General features: G+C 39.5%; 2 protein-coding genes across 2 annotated transcripts in view; one reads left to right on the forward strand and one right to left on the reverse strand.

Moving 5' to 3' along the window:
- Positions 1 to 7,389, forward strand: part of LOC145483984 (codanin-1-like) — an 84,232-nt gene extending 76,843 nt beyond the window's left edge. Inside the window, exons 34-35 of the mRNA XM_081462574.1 lie at positions 6,418 to 6,490; positions 6,878 to 7,389. Coding sequence (XP_081318700.1) covers positions 6,418 to 6,490; positions 6,878 to 7,047 — 243 coding nt within the window. The 3' untranslated portion in view covers positions 7,048 to 7,389. The remainder of the gene's footprint in view (positions 1 to 6,417; positions 6,491 to 6,877) is intronic.
- Positions 1 to 18,161, reverse strand: part of LOC145483989 (uncharacterized) — a 301,335-nt gene extending 283,174 nt beyond the window's left edge. Inside the window, exon 1 of the mRNA XM_081462580.1 lies at positions 17,778 to 18,161. Coding sequence (XP_081318706.1) covers positions 17,778 to 18,072 — 295 coding nt within the window. The 5' untranslated portion in view covers positions 18,073 to 18,161. The remainder of the gene's footprint in view (positions 1 to 17,777) is intronic.
- Between the last annotated feature and the right edge of the window lie 1,813 nt (positions 18,162 to 19,974).

Genomic DNA, 19,974 nt, shown 5'->3' on the forward strand with positions numbered 1-19,974 from the left:
GGTTCACATGCTATCATGTTTGCATGACAACTCACTTTTTAATAAACTGACGGAAAATGACAAATTGAACAAAATACCTAAGTTGTGGGGCGTAAGAGGGCTTGCTGAATACATACAGTGTAAAGTGACATCAAACACAGTCAACAATTGATAACAAGTTTTCATTTACAATCCTTATCTTTATTTTTCCATGTGACATAAGTGGAATACCAACACCAAAAGATCAGAACATCACAGAACGTTTTCGTCATTTGACATTGCAAAAACGAAATACTAGTGCTTAGCCCTTTTTTGGCAAAGAACGGCAGGGGCGTTTTTGGCGGACGAGTCGCTCTGGCGGATGCAGAACAAGTCATTCCACTTGCCTTTCCTGGATCCTATACTATACATGTGGGTACAATTCTCTGCGAGGTTATTCGGTTCGCCAGGGCTCCAGTTACGGTAGCCCGCCGGCAGTGTGTCATCTATCCAGTAGAACTTGCTATCTGCTTTTCGGCGAAGTCCAAGCCATACACCAAGGTTTCTTATTTTCTTCTGCTTGGTGACGAGATCAGCGATGAACTGATTCTCAGAGGCTGATGTGATTTTAGCGAGATCTCCTCCCAGTTTCTGGCAATTTCGTCGAGCGTCGCTCCACTCCAGGGTTGAAATGTCGATGACGAGAAAACACGAGTTTACATGAAGAACCCAGCCGCCTGGACAAACCGGTTCTGTTTGAAATAAGCAGAGCGATGAATGGAAGTCACGCAGTCAGCAAATCAAAGATTATTCCTCGCCTATTTAAAACGAGGCTTACAAAGCAGGCTTAAATGGGGCAATCCGGCCGCCAAATCGCTTGTAAATCCTTAGATTAGTAGGAAGAACTTCTTGTGATAGGGAATTTATCAGAGTTGGAGTTTCAACTACATTTTAGCTCGTTATATATTTGGACATGTCTGTGAAATTATTATGGCACGATAAACTAGCGTGGTTTATTTACAAGATTTACAAGTCAAATTTCGGTCTTTTTCAAGCGTTGACGAGAGATCTTTTACCCTCACCAGTCTTATTTTTTTAGAACTGCACGTTGAAGAATTCTATTTCCCTAAAGTTATGGTTCATGGAAACGAACGTATGAGGTCGCACACACCAACAACAAACCATGAGAAGAGAACTTCGGTGACTTAAAGTGCCACTGAAACGAAATTTTCGTATGTGAGATTTTTGCTTAGTAATAAAGTTTCAACCTTACTTGGAAACACTGCAGACTTTTTTTTCGCATACGGTAAGCGAAAACTGCTTTTTCAGCCGTTCGAAATTGGCTGGTTAAGCCCAAAATTGGCGGCCATCTTGGCGCGGCCAAAACAGCCTAGTGACGTCACTGGTTGTATTGCTCTCATGCCGCGCTGAAAATTTAGAGTGATTATGGGAGAAGAGAATACTGTTCGAAGCCCCCCAAAAAACATCTTAAGGACATCTCAGGGCTGTAAAGCAGATAATAAGAGTAGCCTTAGACATGAAGAGGTGGAGAGTCGATCCTGGGGCTTTTCAGTCTATTTAATTGGATATTTTATGTAAGCAAGCAAACGAGTGGGAGTTCTTAGATCGCAAAATGATCGGGACTCTTAGTGAAATGGCCAGCACTCAATTAAACAATATCTACACTCATAAAGTTAAAAGAAATGAAAACAAGAGAAAGCGGCTTTTGAAAATATTATCTGGAGTGCTGCTGCACGAATCGTAGCAACAACGTTTCGAGTTTTCGAGTCGCTTCGCTTCGAGGAAACCGGACGCTTTGTGAGTTTCACCGCGGACGAGATTGTGCCACAGTGACCTTTAGTCTAGTTGTATCTGCTACATCCTACAAGTTATCACAACAGCAACAATTTAAGAAACCCTCTTCTTTTATATGAGGGAGCGAATTTAAACTATAAAGGTAAACTTAGCTGCCATGACCCTACAATTATATGTTTTCAGGAAACGAGAGAAAGCGTGACAATGTCGGCGGCGAAAGGTCATATATGCAAATTAGTTCAAATTCTGTTTAATAAACCTTCGACTAAATAATAAACTAGTGACGTTTAACGAATTGCTTTGAACTTGAATACTATTAAATGAAGATCATAGACATAAGTATGTGCTAAAGAACTCCAAGTTATCCATCGGCCGTGAAATATTACAATTGGGAGATACGTGTAAAAGAGAAGCGAAATTCCCGCTTTGTTTACACTGATACGTATGCGGCGATAAAGCAAACCCTGCTGCGGATCACAATTTTCAAAGATACATTTTGTCTACCACAAGAACTCTCACTTATTAGTATCATAAAAAGATGCTCTCTGTGTGCAAAGAAGTACTCGACGCAAAGCTTGTGGACCGTTAATAACTTCATGATTGTGCGGATGGCTGATGCGCTTACGGCTTTTAATACAGCAAAGTTGCCGAGGACATATTCGAACCTTGTTAATAGACCTTAGATAAACGTGAGAATCCAAATTTCAGAACCAGGCTGAAAACAGACGACGAAATATCGTGTTTAGGCTTCAGGACGTGATACAAAAGTTGCCACACTCGTCTTCGAAATCTCCAATCGAGTACTCAAGATGTTCGAAAAGTATACTGAGCTGTTCTAATCTGTAGCATTCATTTTGGTGAATCTACATTCTTTGGCGCCCTCCAACGTTTATGATGTGTATTTCCTGTCAAGGCTGGACTGAAATTACAAGGTAGGAAACTAGTAGGTATCGACAATATGAAGAATAAACTTAAATAAATCAAGTGAAAACAAGAGAGAATCTTAAGCGCTTCTTGCGTGAATACAACCAGTGACGTCACAAGGTCCTTAAACTCGGTTCCAGAGCCCGGACACAGTTTTGCTCCAAAAAGTCGATTTCAGCAGCTAAAAAGAGCACTTTCCGTTAGGATTTGACAGAAATAAAGTTCACCATTATTTTAAGCACGTTTGAAACTATGAATTGGGCTAAAAAAAGAGAGTACGAAAATTTCGTTTCAGTGGCACTTTAAGGTATCAGTAAGGGGAAAATTTGCAATTTTGCATAATTTTACTTTTTTAAGCGGTTGGATAAATCTTAAAGTAATCTTTTAGATAAAAAAAAACTCCACGAGAAAATTTTATATCTGCCGCTAGTTATTGCGCGAGAAAGATTGTTTTGCATATTAATTACTTAATTGAGAGTTGACAAGTTCTGTCAAATGAATTAATTATCAAGGCAAGAAGTCACATGACATCAAGATCATGCTGAGTTGACACGCGACTCGCGCGCCATAATCAGTGCCGGATGTCTTCGAAGAAGACAGAGCGATCTTGCCCGTTTTCATCGGCTAAAGGAAGGCCAAAGAAGGCGAAAAACACTTTCAACAAAGAGTGGGCCGCTGAATTAGCGGCAAGCGGCAAAGGGTTCGTTTTACAATCAAGAAAAATTGCTGGATGAACGCGACAACGATCGCGATCACGAAGCCAGCGAGCAAGACGAAATGAGCGCAAGCCGCGCTAAAATACTGTTGCGAGAAACTGTTGAAGCAGAGGAGATTGACGAAGAGATGTGGACGAAATTGACAGGCAGATCGATTGTACAAAATTAGAATCAGCAGTGCAACATTTTTTTTTCTTACCCAGCTATTGTCATTTCTTCCAATATCTTTGCCTTTGCATCAACATCAGTCGATGTAGTCCCGTTTACGGCGTCCTCTCCAGCGTTTCCCTTTGTGCGCTTGCATTTTCTCGGGAACCTTCTACGGGCCTTCGGCATGTTAACAGTGACATGGTCATAATTTTGAAGATTAGTCAACCGATACGTAAAATTTCGCACGCTAATATAGTAAATCAAAAGATAATTTCGCGTTTATTAACTTTGGAATTCTGACTTCACACATGAAAAAGCGGTTTATTCACTGGTGAATAATTTACCGCGCGCCGTCGCGGAAATTTGTACCTGTTCCATGTTAACTGTCATAGTCCTATTGTTATATAGAAAGTTGATTCCTCTGCGGTGTCTCCCTTGGTGTGATAATCTCATAACACTTGGATGCCGCCGAATTTTATTTTTTTTTCTGTTTTTCGAAAGTAAAAAATAGGCGAGTTGTACGTGCATTTCGAGTTCCAGGTCGGCAGCCCCTGGACCAAATTGGCTGAAATTCGGAGAGAATGTTGTCAGAACGAACGCCGACAAAACCGTGTCTGGGAATTCTGATTACTCTTTTCAGTAAAAAGGTATGCCTTTTTTTCGCGGGCAGTCCTATTTTTTTCCTTTTTCTAACTTTATCCTCTTGTAAAATAATAACAAACGGATGTGCCAAAAATCTGAGACACGGTTTTTGAGGTGAATGTGTGAAGAAACGGATGCCATGTTAATCGTTTTCTCCGACCTAAATTTAGCGGGCGTATACCTTGATTTATGGGTTCGTGAAGCTTTGTAAATATATTCACATTTTCGAAACACGGTAAATTTTTACCGTTTTAAACAGGTCAGGTCATAATCTGTAGTTATTAAGCTTCCAGTAAATATACGGTTTATATGGGTTTTTGTTAAAGCCACGAACGCTAGAGCGGACCGCGCGCGGATGGTCAAATGGGTTATACTGATACCTTAAAATAATTTTATAACGGAAAAATACCTTTGCTGGACTTTACAAAGATGGAATCAACCTTAGCTTTGATATCAGCCAGCATTTCACTCTCGCTTTTCGCCAAACTACAGTTGTTGTTCACCACAAGGCTCTGATCTGAGTTAGTTTTAACGGTTGGCTTGGTGCTGAAATTTTGCGGCTTGCCGTTAGAAAAGGCGGTCAGTATCACAACACAGAGGAACAGTGCGAAAGTCGGTCTAGAAAACATCTTCGTATTATAGCACAACAATATTTTCCGAAGTGTAGTTTTAAGACGATGATCAATCGGCAACCATTGACTCGAAATGATAGCTGTAAGAGGGAATGCTGAAATTACGTTGTTTACCGAAACAAGAACTTTTTCGAGTCTTGTAAACACGCGGCGGAAGTCAATTTAGTTTTTGGTTTTATTATCAACCGTAGAACTGAGAAGGACCTGTAAATTCTTTTGAGCAAATACGTATTTGAAAAAGGTTCAAACTTTTGGGTATGTTCAATTCCGAACACCATTACCGTAAGTTAAAATTATTTTTCGATCAAAATTGAGCCGATTTACGTCTCAATTCCGGCAAAAGTTATTGTTGTCAAATTTGTCAGTATAATTCACTCGTTAGTTAGAACTTTCTCTGCGTTTCACTGTTCTTTATCTGCGCTCAAAATTGCTATTTTGGAGCAATAAACTTTACAATAAGCGTAAAAAGAAATAAAAAACGGACTTATCTTGGGACTTAGTAAGTTGAAACGACGATGAAAACTGGGTGAAATGACTCGAAACTTTCGGAAGCATACAAAAGTCTAAGAATATGTAAATTTGAGTTCAAATCGTACAGAATTGACGTTTTTATAGAGTTTGTTCATTGTCACGCAATTAAAAAATAAAATCAAAAACCATTTAGTGGATAAATTCAAGAAATTGTTTTTTTTTTTGTTTTTTTTTTTTTTTTTTTATTTATTTATTTAGAAATTGTTATATTATAGACGATAAATAAAGAAGACAGTTCTCCAAGTTTAAGGTGTGTACGTTGTCCCAAAGTTGAGATATTCGTTGGTGGACCTCCTTAGTCCTCCAATATGGCGGCCGGAAAGTAGTGTAACCATCTGGAACTTTCTTTGGCTATCTAGTCGACTGATTATGTGAACCGAACCAAAACACAATTACACAAACACTTTTCCTAATACTTTAACTCCTAAAATGACTAAAAGTCACGAGATAAGTGTATATTTTTCAACAAACGCGGTCTTAGCTTTATGTCACACATTGCCATAACTCCGAGATTCAAAATGCGCTGGTTTCCAAACGAAAGACGTTATTGAGCTGGAAAGTTGTAAACGGATATAAATTTAGTACCTCTTATGCCTGATGAGGATAAAACCTTTGGTGGCTCTTTAGTTTTTGGTTTGAGAATTTGATGACGTCACGTGAACACACTCTATTGCTCATTTACCGGGAAGAGTAAGTAAAATTGTTAATCGCAGAATTTCTTTGAAAGAGGCTTGGGGCACTTGTTTTACTATAAACATGCGAAGACTTATCAAACGTTTTGATCGGATACTGAATTATGAAAAGAAATTTGTGTTAGGTATTTCAGTCTATGTTTGCTCAATGAACTACGAAGTCCCCCCAAAAATAATAGTAACAATAATAATAATGACTACCGTACCTGGATGTCCTTCATCAACCATATAGTAAGAAAGAAAAAACTGTTTTAGTGATCTTCCTTCTTATCAGCTTATACAAGGCGAGGCTAAGGGTGTGGATTCACTTTGGCTGCGCTAATTTTAAAGTTAATGTGTTCGTATTTTGATTTGAAGGAAGCTGCTGTTGAAGTCTGTGCTGCTTCTTGTTCTCTGGTGTTGGCATATCATGAGGCAAGAAAACGAAACGGTAAGATGTATGAGAAGGCAAAGTGTTAATATAGGACAAGTAAAATTAGTTGACTATATGTTAGTTTTCAAAGCATAAATATCCACTCATCAGAAGAAGCATTACTTGATTCAAAGAAAACTTTAACTTTATTCACTTTTCAATTGAATAATTTTATGGTAATATAAGGCCACCATTTCTGATAAAATTAACTGCCAATGATTACTGGTTTTTTTTTTTAAATAAGGAGTAAATAAGACTTAAGTTGAGCTGTTTTTGCTGCAATTCGTTAGTCTGGTAACTGTCTAGCCTCTTCGACCGATTCTCTAAATTGAGACAGGCTTCACCCAATATTATGTAAAAATAATGTTTTGCTAATTGAAGTGGTTGATTGAATTTGTTATTTAGGTTCTAAAGATGAAAGCCGCAAGACTCTCCACCAAGCTGAATTTTCCCTTCTACTCGCTGCGCTGATACAAAGATTTCCACACAACACTGCAGTGTCTTCCTTGTTAGCAGAATGTGTCAAAAACAGCCCTGGTGTCATTATAATATCAGACGATTCTGCTATCAACTAAACATGTCTAAACTATCGTATATTCCTTTTCCGTTTGATCCAGAATCTCGAATGGAACACAACCAGGCAAAATGCAACAGTAAGAGTTTCCATCTTAGATACTGAACGCGTTTGTTTATCGCAGTTTTGTAGGTTTTGCGAGACCTTGTAAAGAGCTTTGTCGAAAGACTACTGATAAACCTCGCTTTTATAGCACTTTCAGGAGAAATCAGGCTATTAGATATTCAATGTGACGTTTCGAAGAGCTTCACTCGATGTTTAAAATTTCTATTGTTGATTAACTTATCAAAAACATGCCTTGGTGGCTTTTCAGCCATCAAAAGTTCAATGTTGTATATAAATCGCAGTTAGGACTAAACTGCAATTGTTGATATATGATTTTAAGAATATAATATCCAGGGACTAAGAAAAAAGAAACTTGTAATGTTATGTAAGTCTTTCGAGCTGCTTACATGAAGCGGTTGTGAATTTCATTTTCATTTCAAACATCAAAAGTTCAATGTTGTATATACATCGCAGTTAAGACTAAACTGCAATTGTTGATATATGATTTTAAGAATATAATATCTAGGGACTAAGAAAAAAGAAACTTATAATGTTATGCAAGTCTTGCGAGGTGCTTACATGAAGCGGTTTTAAATTTCATTATGTAAATCAAATTATACAGTGTAACCAGTTGACGTTCACACTATCAGTAGGAATGTGTTGATTATGTTAAGAGTACCTTTGTTGTAGAGTTTTAAACCTTATGACAGCAATGGTTTGGGCCTGCTAGTGAGGCAAAAGAATCAAGCATTATGCTGGGAAAGTAGATGTAAGGTTGGGGGCCTTTAGCCTGCGAACAGGCTCCCGGCGAGGACGGAAAAAAATTTCAGCAAGCGCGAAGCAGAAGGATTCGGAGAGTGAAGCGATCGGGGCGGGGACAGGGGAGCCTGTAGACTTTGTTTTTGATCTGCCTATCCGCCCTTGGTGATTAGCCTGTAACAAATCAGTCGATGAAGTAATTAGACCTGTCAAGAAGCTACATTTTCTGTACATGTAAACAGTTCTAATCGAGCTAATCAAACAGCCGGGCCCGGCGTCATAATATAGAGTGCAAGTAAGCAACATGTTAACGAAATATTTCAAACTTAACTTTGGCCTTCCAGAACCAATACTTAGTGAGTTTAAAACATATTTTCCAATACTGAAATGAGCCTAAAGAAATTATAAGCACATAATAGAGGTGTCAAACTCTGCGAAGCGACAAGTAGATAGCAGCGGAAAGTCCGGAAACCATGCCTCTGATGACCTCTAAAAAAAATTGCTATAGCACCGCCAAACGGCTCCACTCCACTAACTTGTACTTAAAATTCCTCCTCCTAACAGAGCATGAAGTACCCTTCAGAGTCACTTGTGAAATAACGAGAGGTCGAGAGACTGAAACTTAAAGAGAACGGCAAACACACTATTGTCACGAACCGTAAGAGACATATAATTTTACAAAGATCTGTCAAATATTCATCTCAAAGATGTCAACAATCAGCGATTTAACACAATCATATCATGATACCAGGAGTTGGTATCAGAAAACGGCGGCATCAATAGAATGTCTACAGGCTCCCTCGCTTCGTTCGGGCTCACCGGGAGCCTGTTCGCAGGCTAGGGGGCCTTAGGCAGACCAAGAGATTAGTCTAGCACCAGTCACTTGACTAACACAGTACACATAACACATGCCAACAGGTTTTGCTAGCTCAGCCCTCTTCTACTATATCAAAACGAGTTTTTTCATAACCAGAAACTTCATTTTGTGATAACCAAGCTAGAAAAATAGAGGATTACATTGAGGCGTCCCTCATTCTTCAAGAAAACAGGCGTGTTATACTTTTGAAAATGTATTGACTAACATACGAAACGTCAGGTTCATAAAATGCATGTTTCTAAAATGTTTTTCACCGCTGTTTAGTTATATTTTTAATCGAGAAAACAACTGGGCTTTGCCAGTGTGTTCAGGTGGTGGGGAGTTTTAAAACAAGCGGAAATCGGTCGTAATTCAGTTTCTTTATAGGTAGCATGTGTATAGCAATCACACTGTTTGAGGATGGCCTGTTGCTAGTGTTTGTGTTTCGAACCCAAGCGTCTATCTGGCTTTTTGCTTTGCGGCGCGTTTCGTGCCGGTGCCAGCCTTCTCGCGTGGGTCTCACCGCGCGCGCTCCCGAGGCTCCGAGTACGTATGTGCGTGTGCTTTTAGATTTCTTCGTTGTTTTTCCCGGGGTTAGCGAGGTTATCTTGATTTATTCAAAGTACCCTAGCAAATATGAAGTCACTTATCAGAATTACATCAGGAAGCTGTGTTCTTGTGCGATGTCTGGCCCGGGGTGTACTCCCTTATATGGGCTATATAGGTATGTGCGGCCCCCAAAGGTAGGGTTTTTCGGCCGTCAGTTGGTCATAAATAAGGTATCAATCTATCTTGAATTTTGGCCAATTTGGTTATAAATAGGGTATGGTTTTTGCACTCTGTTCTTGAATTGAGTATGTTTCTTAGAAGAAGCTACTTTTTCATCATTATCAATAAGGCCGTCGACAAAAGGTGACAACACATCCCGCACTCGGCCGCCCATCCCTTAAATAATTTAATTGTCATCTCCCAGATTCTGGGAGACACGTGACCAGACACAGCCGGGCGGTAAGATGAGAGACCCTGGGAACGAGGTTGAAATGCATCGCGTTTTTTGTACTTGAAGTAGAGACTTCTCTGAACGAATAGTAAACGAAACCTACGTTCTACAACGACGCAGAGAAGATTGTTGAGGCTTCGAACTGGTGAACTAGCTATGTATTTGTGGATTTTAATAAAAACACACGTACGCCGGAGGTCGCCGGTAATCCGGCCGTGTTTCTCAGGGCCTCTTCATATGAGCCCGGTAACCGGGCTGGCTCGGTCACCGGGACGAATTTTGTTGTCTGTTCATATGGGAAATTTAAGCCTGGTCGACCGGGATGAAATCCAAGAAACACAACCAAAATGGTGGAACATAAACTCGTATCGTTCGCGACTGTCGCAGCTTTGTGGACTCTTGTAACTTTACTAATAAAGTTAATTCGCCTACTCCTAAAGTGGAAATACATACAAGGCAAAAATTATGCCATTTTGGCCGCTATGCTGCGAAAGCGAAGCTATTTCGTCTAAAAAGTTTCGTCCCGGTTACCCGGGCTGGAGCGTTCATATGGGAAAATTTTCATCCCGGTTACCGAGATCTCGGTCGCAAAAACCGAGATCTCGGTAACCGGGCCAGCCTGGCTTCTCATATGAACACATCGAAATTTTTACTAAGGAAAGAGTGGCGAGGCGAGATCTCGGAAACCGAGCCAGCCCGGTTGACCGGGCTCGTGTGAAGAGGCCCTCAATGGCCAGTCCGAATACAGGCGGAATTGTTTTGTTATTTTAGCTTCGTCTTTGAGGAACGAAATATATCTAAATTACAAACTTAGAATGGATCAAGCATTTATAAATGTATGAGGAAAGTGAAACAAACGATTAAGATTCGACTCCATAGCTACCGACGGAGATTGTCGTGCTGAAAGAAGAATGCGCTTGTTAGTCAACCGAAAGGCAAACTAATAAGTCGAGGACTCCCAGGTTATTAGCGTGCGTAAAATGGACATTTCATTCAAAATAACAGCGAAGTAGAAATGTATTCATTTAACTGAAAGTATACTGAACCTCTTTTCAAGATCTTGTCGAAGGATTTTGCATGATTTCACTAGTACGAAATATGCAAATTTGCGTAGCTTGTGTTCGTACACAGTAATTGACTATGCATATACTACGGTCGGTCGACAATATAATAACGAAGCGAAAAGTTACCTCACCTTCGAATATTGTTTGCCGACATCTCTGCTTATCTCTTATGTTAAAAATGTTTTCAATCATTGATCCGGAGAAGTAGGCAGGAGTGGAGTACACGACTGCATTGCATTTTAACTTGTATTTCGGGGGAAATTAATGCTTGAATGTTTAAAATGTTTTGACACTCCGAAATTTGCATGTTCCGTAAAGTCAAATTACCAACTCTTCGTGTTCATTGACATCCTTGTAACTCTTTAAGAGCTTTAAGCTAACTCTTCACTCATTATTTGTACCTTTATAACCCAAATGGACCGGTAAATTGTCGATCCCGGCCTAAATATAATTAAACAACGCGGCGATCTCGATTGGTGACCCGAACTTCGAAATGAAATAAAAATGTGTACATCGCAGCCGTCCAAATCGTAGCTAAACTCCGAATTGTAATGCTAGATGATACAGTTCTTTCACTTAAAGTTCTTGTCCAGTTTTGATAAAATAATTATGAGTCACAAATAACCCAAAAATGTTTTAACTACCATCGAAGCTCAGTCAAAAGTCTCTTGAGTGTTTGAGCCCGGTTCCCGAAGTGACGTCCTAGTAGCCCGACCCAGATCCCACTTTGCGCGGTCGTGAACATAGAAATTACATGTTTAAACACCTGTAGAAACGCAGGGATTTTATCAATCGAGATAATTTTTTCACTGAAGTAATCACGGAAACTAGTAGATTTTATTAAAGGAAAAAAAATTTTTTTTTTTTGGGGGGGGGGGGGGGGGGGTAGTGGCACTCTAACGAGAGTCTGTTTAAGCAATTAGTTGTTAAAAACGTTACTTCCGAAAGAGACTGAAACTACAACTAGACTCTTAGATACATGTCAAACTAGTCACATTCCGTCAAAAAAAGTAACAAGAATAATGTAAATACCTGTGTTGGCCTGATCCTTATCGACAGCTCCAATGTGAGCAGAAGTTTTGTTTGGATCCTGTTTTAGTATAAAAGTGGAGAAAGGAATTGAAATGCCATCATAGACTAGCTCTCGATTAAATTAATTTAAAAAAAAAAATCCAGAGACAATGTCTTGAAATTCAAAGTCAGAAGCGGAGAGCCTACAGCTGTTTGCCCATGTTTACCTGTAAGTTGTGAGTACAATTTGTTCCCAAATCGCCCTTCTCGCCCAAAAAAGTAACATAATCGAAAATCAGAATCATTTTAACCAGCAGCGTGTGTCGGGTCTGCCGAAGTAAACGGAACTACAGAAGAAAAGCTGACACTGACACTTATACGGACGCAGTTGCACACTGCTGTGACTGAAAGAAAAAAAACAAGGTGCACAAACCTCAGACTGGGGAGGAATTGAACTGTTACGGCTTAATTTTAAGCCCACGGGCTTCTGTATCCACCCAATAATCTTTGGATTGTACATAGATTTGAATTTCTATCTGTCTATTTCGCGAGGAATTTGTACCTCCAGTGGTACAAATTAAAAAGACCATCTTAATCTAAGGTTAGTTACAGACAAACGAGGTGATAGTTGATTGTAACCAAATGGCTTGTTACTCTCACCCAACTGGTTAGCTTTACAAACTACGTCTGCTTACCAAACCCAGTTGAAGGCCTGCTATATTCTCCTCAAGGGCCTTTACCTTGGCCAAGAGTCTATGATCATCGTCTCTTGTCTTGGCTAAATAGCAAATATTGAAGACTTGTTATTGCATTTAATTACTTCACTTTAGCTTCATCTAATCGGTGCATTGGATCTACTTGGTCCGATAAATGAATGGTGGAAAACAAGAATTATTTTCGTTTATTTTGTATGAATACAGAGAACATTAAGTATTGTCTAACAGAACGATAGTTTTCCCTAACAAAGATACATTTATTAAATTATGAATGCTTTAGTTTTCGCCGTTAGCATTACTTCTCGATAGTAACTCATTTGAAGACTTTGAAGAGAGTGTCGAACTGATCGAAGCACTCGAAAAGAAGATCTAAGCAGGCATCCTTACTCAATCAAAAGGGTGGTCAAAAAGATTTTGAGGAGTTTGTATGTTGTGTGACACAGCATAAATTTTTACTGACAATCATTGATTTAGCTTATATAGGTGGAACACTTGAGCTGTTTTGATTGTTACTACTGGTAAGTAGTAACAAAAAACGGAATGTGTTATGTACATGTACACAGTACTTCAGGGTTAAAGAACTTTCTAAAACTCATTTAATTCAAGCTAAAACAACGGAAATCGCAACCGTGAAGGAGTTTTGGATACCCGGTCCTAATTAGCATAGATTTTGACATTTTTACTTCTCCGTTTACTCCTTAGTTTTTGTTTCGATTGAGAAGATATATCAAACACTCGAGACAGTGTTTCATCGGCTATCCAAACACCTCGAATTTCGTCAAAAATACTCCGCTGCGCGGCGTATTTTCAACTCTCTTCTCGGTGTTTGGATATCCCGATGAAACACTGTCTCTAGTGTTTGATATATTACATCAATAATCAACCTAAGAGACCAATAAATCTCCTCGGCCTTAAAATTACCCTAGCGAGTCGAGGGCTATTGTGATACCGATGTTTCTGTCCCTAGGACTAGGCAGCGGCCCTTTCTAGAGGCCGGTTCGGGTATATCTTTCCTGAGTGTTTTATTTTCGAGATTCGAGGTTTGGATATTTCGTTTTGGAGTGTTTCATTTTCGAGGTTTGGATAATTTTTTTTTTAGTTTGGATATTATTTTTTTTGAGTGTTTCATTTTCGAGGTCTGACATCGGGCAGAATGGCTATTATTCTCGCGACATTTATATTTCGCGTTATTATTCATGAACGATATCAAACAACTTAACAACTTAATTCATTGGTTGTTCGTATAGTGTGATCGTCCGGGTGAGGGTAGTTCTGAAAAGAACTGTTGTTGGTGACTGACGTTTCGACAACCTGAGCGGAAGTCATCTTCAGAGCCAAGGGAAGATGACTTCCGTTCACTATACGAACTACCGATACTCTTGGGTTAAAACCATTTACTATAATTCATTGGTTGCTAAGAACGCATACTAAACTGAAATCTCGGATCACGCTTGCTTGAGTTTCTTTCAAACTATAAAATAATAGCGTGCACGGTCGAGTTTCCATTAAACTGTAAAAAGATGCGCCCTTCTTTGAACGCACTCGCTTGATTTTCTTTCGAAATAAAAACATAGCTCGTCCTTCTTGGATCACAATCACGGTTCTTTCATTTTAATTTTGAGAAACGAAGAGAAAGCGTTAAATTGCTCATGTATGTGCTATTTACTGATATGTCTAAACTTCTTTTTTGTCTTTCTCAGGCGGTATATATACGTAACCGTTGTATAAGCTAGTAGGTTGATGTAGTTGTCGCCGAGAAAAGTATAGGTTGTGTTGTATTATGCGGCCAGTTGCTTTGTCATGTGAGTTGTCTGCGTGCGGAAGCTACATACACAGCTGATTGTGAATGAGCCACGAACTTTCATACTATTTCTGCCTCGAGATGATTTAAAGCAGTCGAGTGAATGGGCGGTTAAGTTTTACTGAACACTGATTTCTATTCATCAATCCTTATAGCCCCAAGTGGGGCATAGGCCCGCTTGAGTGCTATTGGATGAATTTAATTATTTGATTGTATCAGGAGCCATAATCGGGGATTATGGCTCCTGATTATATTAGATTACTCGGCGGTGATTCGAGGTTTGGATATTTCGTTTTGGAGTGTTTCATTTTCGAAGTTTGAATAATTCTTTTTTGAGCTAATTCGAGTTTGGATATTTCTTTTTTGAGTGTTTCATTTTCGAGGTTTGAATGCTTCCTTTTTTCTGAGTGTTTCAGTTTCGAGATTCGAGGTTCAGGATAGCTATTTTTTGTGTTTCATTTTCGAGGTTTGGAGATTTCTTTTTTGAGTGTTTCATTTTCGAGGCTTGAATACTTCTTCCTAATTTGAGTGTTTGGTTTTCGAAGCTCGGATATTTCTTTCTTGACTGTTTCATTTTCGAGGTTTGAGTGCTTTCTTTCTGAGTGTTTCATTTTCGAGATTCGAGGTTCAGGATAGTTATTTTTTTAGTGTTTCATTTTCGAGGCTCAGTGCTTTCTTTCTGAGTGTTTCATTTTCGAGATTCCAGATTCAGGATAGTTATTTTTTAAGTATTTCATCAACTTGTATCGTACTTAAGAGCTTCTGCCTGAGAGAAAGGGGCAGACTTGGAAATTGGGATTGGCCGATTTTCCTAAAAATCCACACATAAAGTCGACCTTATGCAGACTTATGTAAAATGCCGATCCTTCACCTTCATTGATCATTTTCCACCCGAGGTCTCGATATCAGCCTCATGGGGATACTGTGAGGTTAATTTTCAACCTAATTTTGGGCACTTTTCATCAACGCCCTCACAGAGTAAGATATAATTTCAAACAAAACAAATGTCATCTACGTAAACCCCAATGCTTAAACTTTTATGGGTAGGGATATTGGCCCGCAAGAATATTCCTCTTGCCTGTTCTACCTCGCACACGGCCCGCGCGCCTGAAATTTGACTTAACCAATCAGGATTCTGCAGGGGGGAAAAACTCTACTGTCCTGTCGTCGAATGCATGTCGAATTGAAGTTGGGGATCTTTTCTCACCGGATAAGGTGTTAAATAGTCACGAAAAAGGATTTTTTTTGACTCCAAAAACCACGTCAAATTGCAAAGAGTGAAAAATATGAAACATTTTGTTCTCCAACCTTCTAATTTGGCGCCAAAAATGGGTCGCCCGCGCCGGGCGACTCGCTCTTCGATCGCTGTCGCCAGGTAGCCGGATAATAGTTGTGTGATTTTGAACATTTTGAACAAAATGTGCTGTTCCTCGTCAAACTTAAGCCAGAATTCTTGAGTTGAGTATTAGAAGAAGCCAAAGTAACTTAGAAATGTTTTTATTTTTTGTTAACTGTGAAGAAAAATACTATTATCGTGTCGTTTCGGTGAGACAGCTAAATTTTGACTACCGCTGGAACTGCGGGCGCAGCCACCGTATGCAAGCTATTAATCAGAAAGTAGGCCTCTTATAAGCAAATCGGGAGGAACTGGGAGTTATTTTCTGGCCTATTATTTTGAATGCCCAAACTTTTCGCACAAAATTTGAGCATCCCTGTAAAGTTTAACTCTTAATGTTAGTAGAAATATGAAGAAAAAATTACTAAGACTGAGGCTTTATGACATTGCGGAAACTTCCTTTAATTTAAAGATACCATCCAGCCCACCTCCGGTGAAAGTCATTAGAGGGTGTCTACATAAACTAAATCCCAGCGATTTTAGTTGTAAAGGTAATTCCTGTTTTAAGCTGTCAAACAGAAGTTTACACATTGCTTATCACTAAAATGAGTTTCATTTTGCTTAAAATTCCAATTGCTTTTTTTGGGGTCGATAAAATTTTGGTCCAGTCGGAGTCGATGGTAATAGGCTATTTCTGAGTTACCTGGCGCCTCTCTGCATCAAAACGAGTCTTCGAGCAAAACCTTTCAATATGAAGAGGAGTTTCAGTGATATACATGAAAATGAACCTGAAGGCGGAACTAATTTTCATATCAATCATGATTTCGTACGAAGATTCGTTTTGACACAGAGTCGGAATTGGGCTATTACCTACTTCGTAAACAATTCATCGTTCGCTAAGATGTGCTCTTCCATGTTATTTATGTTGGTTACCCAATAGAGGTTATTGATTGATTACTGTTTCATTATTGTTTCATTTTGGAGGTAATGCTATTCCCTCACTGAGTGGTTCGACGGCTGATGCTGTTTGAACGTGTCATTTTCAGGTTTTAGACGCTTCCTGCTAAGTTCTCCGTTTCCGAATGCTTCGCGGATTTGGCACATGAAACTTACCCTTCTGCGCATTGTCTGGTCATATTCACGGTCTCTATCAGATTCTACCTTAAATAAGACCAAAAATGCAGTTTTTGCTGCATAGAGTAGGGCTGGTACTGTGGCTTCAAAGGTTTATATCAGTTCTTGATTTTGTTCGCTACAGTTATCTTGATGTAAAACAGTTACACTTGAAAAAAAAAAAAAATTTCTGCAGGGAAAAGTTGTATTTCCTTAGGTAAAAAGGCCTCGTGTAAACACAGCTATTTTTTTTTTTTTTTTTCATCACTCGGACTTCCGTAGGAAACTACGGAGTCATAAAATGTAAACCGTTCTTTGTCGCCAAAAGGGGGTCACGGTCCTAGGCGTTTCTAGCGTAGATCGTGGAAACTGGGAGTGAGAACGCGACATCTTTCTGTATACAGAATGCGGTGTTTCCTGAAGAAAGTTTTGACAAGAAATCGCGTCTTATACGTTCATCTCACATACAAAGATGTCGATCGTTTCGGCGGAACGGGTCAGTCCACGAATTATATTGCTTGAAAGCCTGACAGATAAGCAAAGTTTTCACGCTCGGCTCCTTCTCACGAGATAGCAAATGAGTCATGTACGAGTTCGAACTACCAAACCACTGACAAAAACACTGACTTAAAAAACAAACTATGATGCTGAGACGTGTACCTCAGATAATGAAAAAAAAAGAATCGTCGTCAACAGAACTTCGAAGATGAGGCAAACTACATGCGATTGGATATAGATGACACTTGAATAGCAAATATCTAGGCGCAACTCTTGTGGTAAAGTATCGGGATTCTTTTATTGGTTTTTATTGTGTTCAATAGGCTTACTCATAAACTACGATTTGATACCATTGCGTTACGGAGCCCGAGTAAACGCTCTTAGAGCGTCTAGGCTTCTGTTAAAGAAGAGACAATTAATGGGCGTTCTACGAAGGGCCCGGGTTACCAGTGTGAGATTGGGTTACAGTGCGATTATTGCCGGGTGATTATACATTTCGCTTTGTCTAGCATCAGTAAGCCTGTACACTGACCTTCGTTTGAGGGGCCCATTTTCACGACCAACATCAGTATTGTCAGCAGAAGAGCCAAGAGAGATATTAAGCACACAATGATAACCAGGTCGAACAAGGCGCGATTTGATCCTTGAGCAGGTTTCGTTTTCCCAGGGTTCAGTACTTCGTATCGGTTGCAACGATCATGGTTTGAATGGCCAGATTCCTCTGTTTGATTCCTGATTTCTTCCAGTTGAAAGGATTGCAGCGAAGTCGGCTTGTCATCATCTTTATGGACCGGGTTTACCGGATGTTCTTTAAGTGATTCAGTCATCTCGAACGATCTGCCTGATGAGTTGATTATTCCCAGAATAGATCCCGTGCGATCTCCTGAAGTGATTGAGTACAGTTTACTACATTTGTGAAGGATCTTCTTTTATACCTCAGAAAGGGAACTTGAACCCAATCCAAATTTAAGTGACAGCTGAGATCAAATTTACCGGAAGCACTTTCACTTTCAATTGAAAACAGGAACAGGAACTCTTTAAGATAATTTTGTCCAGAGGAAGTCTAGTAAAAAAGTTTAAAATAGCTTCTGGACCCTTCTGTCATTTGCGCTCGTCACGTAGAAGATTAAGGAGGCTCAAAGGGGTTTTCCGCGGTTAACAGTGCGTGTCCAATGAAGAAAGAAGAGCAATGTTTTGTCATCTGAATTCTTGGGTTTCACGTGACGTCACAAGCTTTGATCAATCATTTGCATCGTTCTGGGGAGTTAAACATTCCAGAAGATAATCAATGCCAGGAGCCATAATCGGGGACGGAGATCGTAAGCGCGCGCTATATGCTAGTATTGGGGCTGTCCCCATGATATGGGACAATTTTTCTATTTTTAGAACAAATTGCGCCATCATGTGCGGTACACGCGCGCACACGCTGCGAGGATTTTTGCGGATGTAGCGCGGGGAAATGGCGTCCAAAATTCCCGAAATGTTTTGATACTTTTGGCCCACAACTCAATACGTTCATGTCTGTTGGAATTTTCACTTCAGTATTTTCGTCGTAAGCTGCTCCAGTTTCAGTGAAGTAAGACAGTGTCGAATTTAGCATTGTCCCGCTTTATATCACTGACCAAGTTATGTTCCGCTGCTTCTTTTACAAGGGCTCCACATTACTCCACTCTACTGAAGTTTCACCCATGTTGAACATTAACAGCTTTTCCATAACACAACAAAAAACTAGTTGGATATAGTTGGATATAGCAGCGTTTCACGACTTCAAGATTTCCCTCCTCTTGCCGCACGCTTGCGAGGATTTCGCCAGTCGATCGTGACCGAAAAGTGAAAAAAATAATTGCAAGTTTGAGTTTCGCCTGAATTGTAAGCAACACTTGATGTTTTATCAAGACCCGATAAGTGACAATAAGTTTATGTCTGTAGATGCTGCTCAGTTTTGTTTGTGTAAAAATCCAACAAATTGTCTGTTGTCGATGAATAAGAGCCCCCGCCGATGTGTGTTTTGTACAGTCAGTAAAACATGACAAATTGGACTCCCGCACTTTCGTGTGAAAAATTACATCGAACTCCGATAATATCTCTAGTTTTTAAATATGTTTCAGGTTGATAAATGTTTGATGACATATTAAAAGCCTAGCTGAAAATATGTGAATACAGCAGAAACAATCGGCAAAGTTACGATGACGATTTCTTTAATCAACTCGAACGATTTCGATTTTGTTGGCTTAGTTATCAAAACTCCTTGTCTATCTTATTTTCGCAGTGTAAAATTTCACTGAGTTAAAGAAACCCACATGATGTTAGTAGCCTTTTGGCGTTGGTAAAAATTGTTGCAGCATCTCAGCACAAAAGACAAAGATTTGTCAAGATTTGTTGACAATTGAAAACACCGACTCGGATTTGAAAGTGCACGCGACTCCACGCAAACTCGCCAAACAAACAAAAACAATAAGAAACTATCAAAAACAGGTTCTAGTTAAGATTAAGCATTGTCTGAGAAACTCTCAAATTAGCTCGATACCAGAGTAAAGAGTTTTAATTTTCTTTCATAATTTTTCTTTACAGAACGCAAAAGCTTACGCGTTCAACTAGCGCGAGCAGACATTATTCATTCACAGCGCGAAATTGAAGTTTTGTTTTCGACCCTGAAAAACTCAACTTTTCCATCAGTTCAGAGCATAAACCTATATGTAAGAGCCCTGGATCTTATTCATTGCCTTATT

This window comes from Orbicella franksi, chromosome 4 (assembly GCF_964199315.1).
Source record: "Orbicella franksi chromosome 4, jaOrbFran1.1, whole genome shotgun sequence".
Taxonomy (NCBI): domain Eukaryota; kingdom Metazoa; phylum Cnidaria; class Anthozoa; order Scleractinia; family Merulinidae; genus Orbicella; species Orbicella franksi.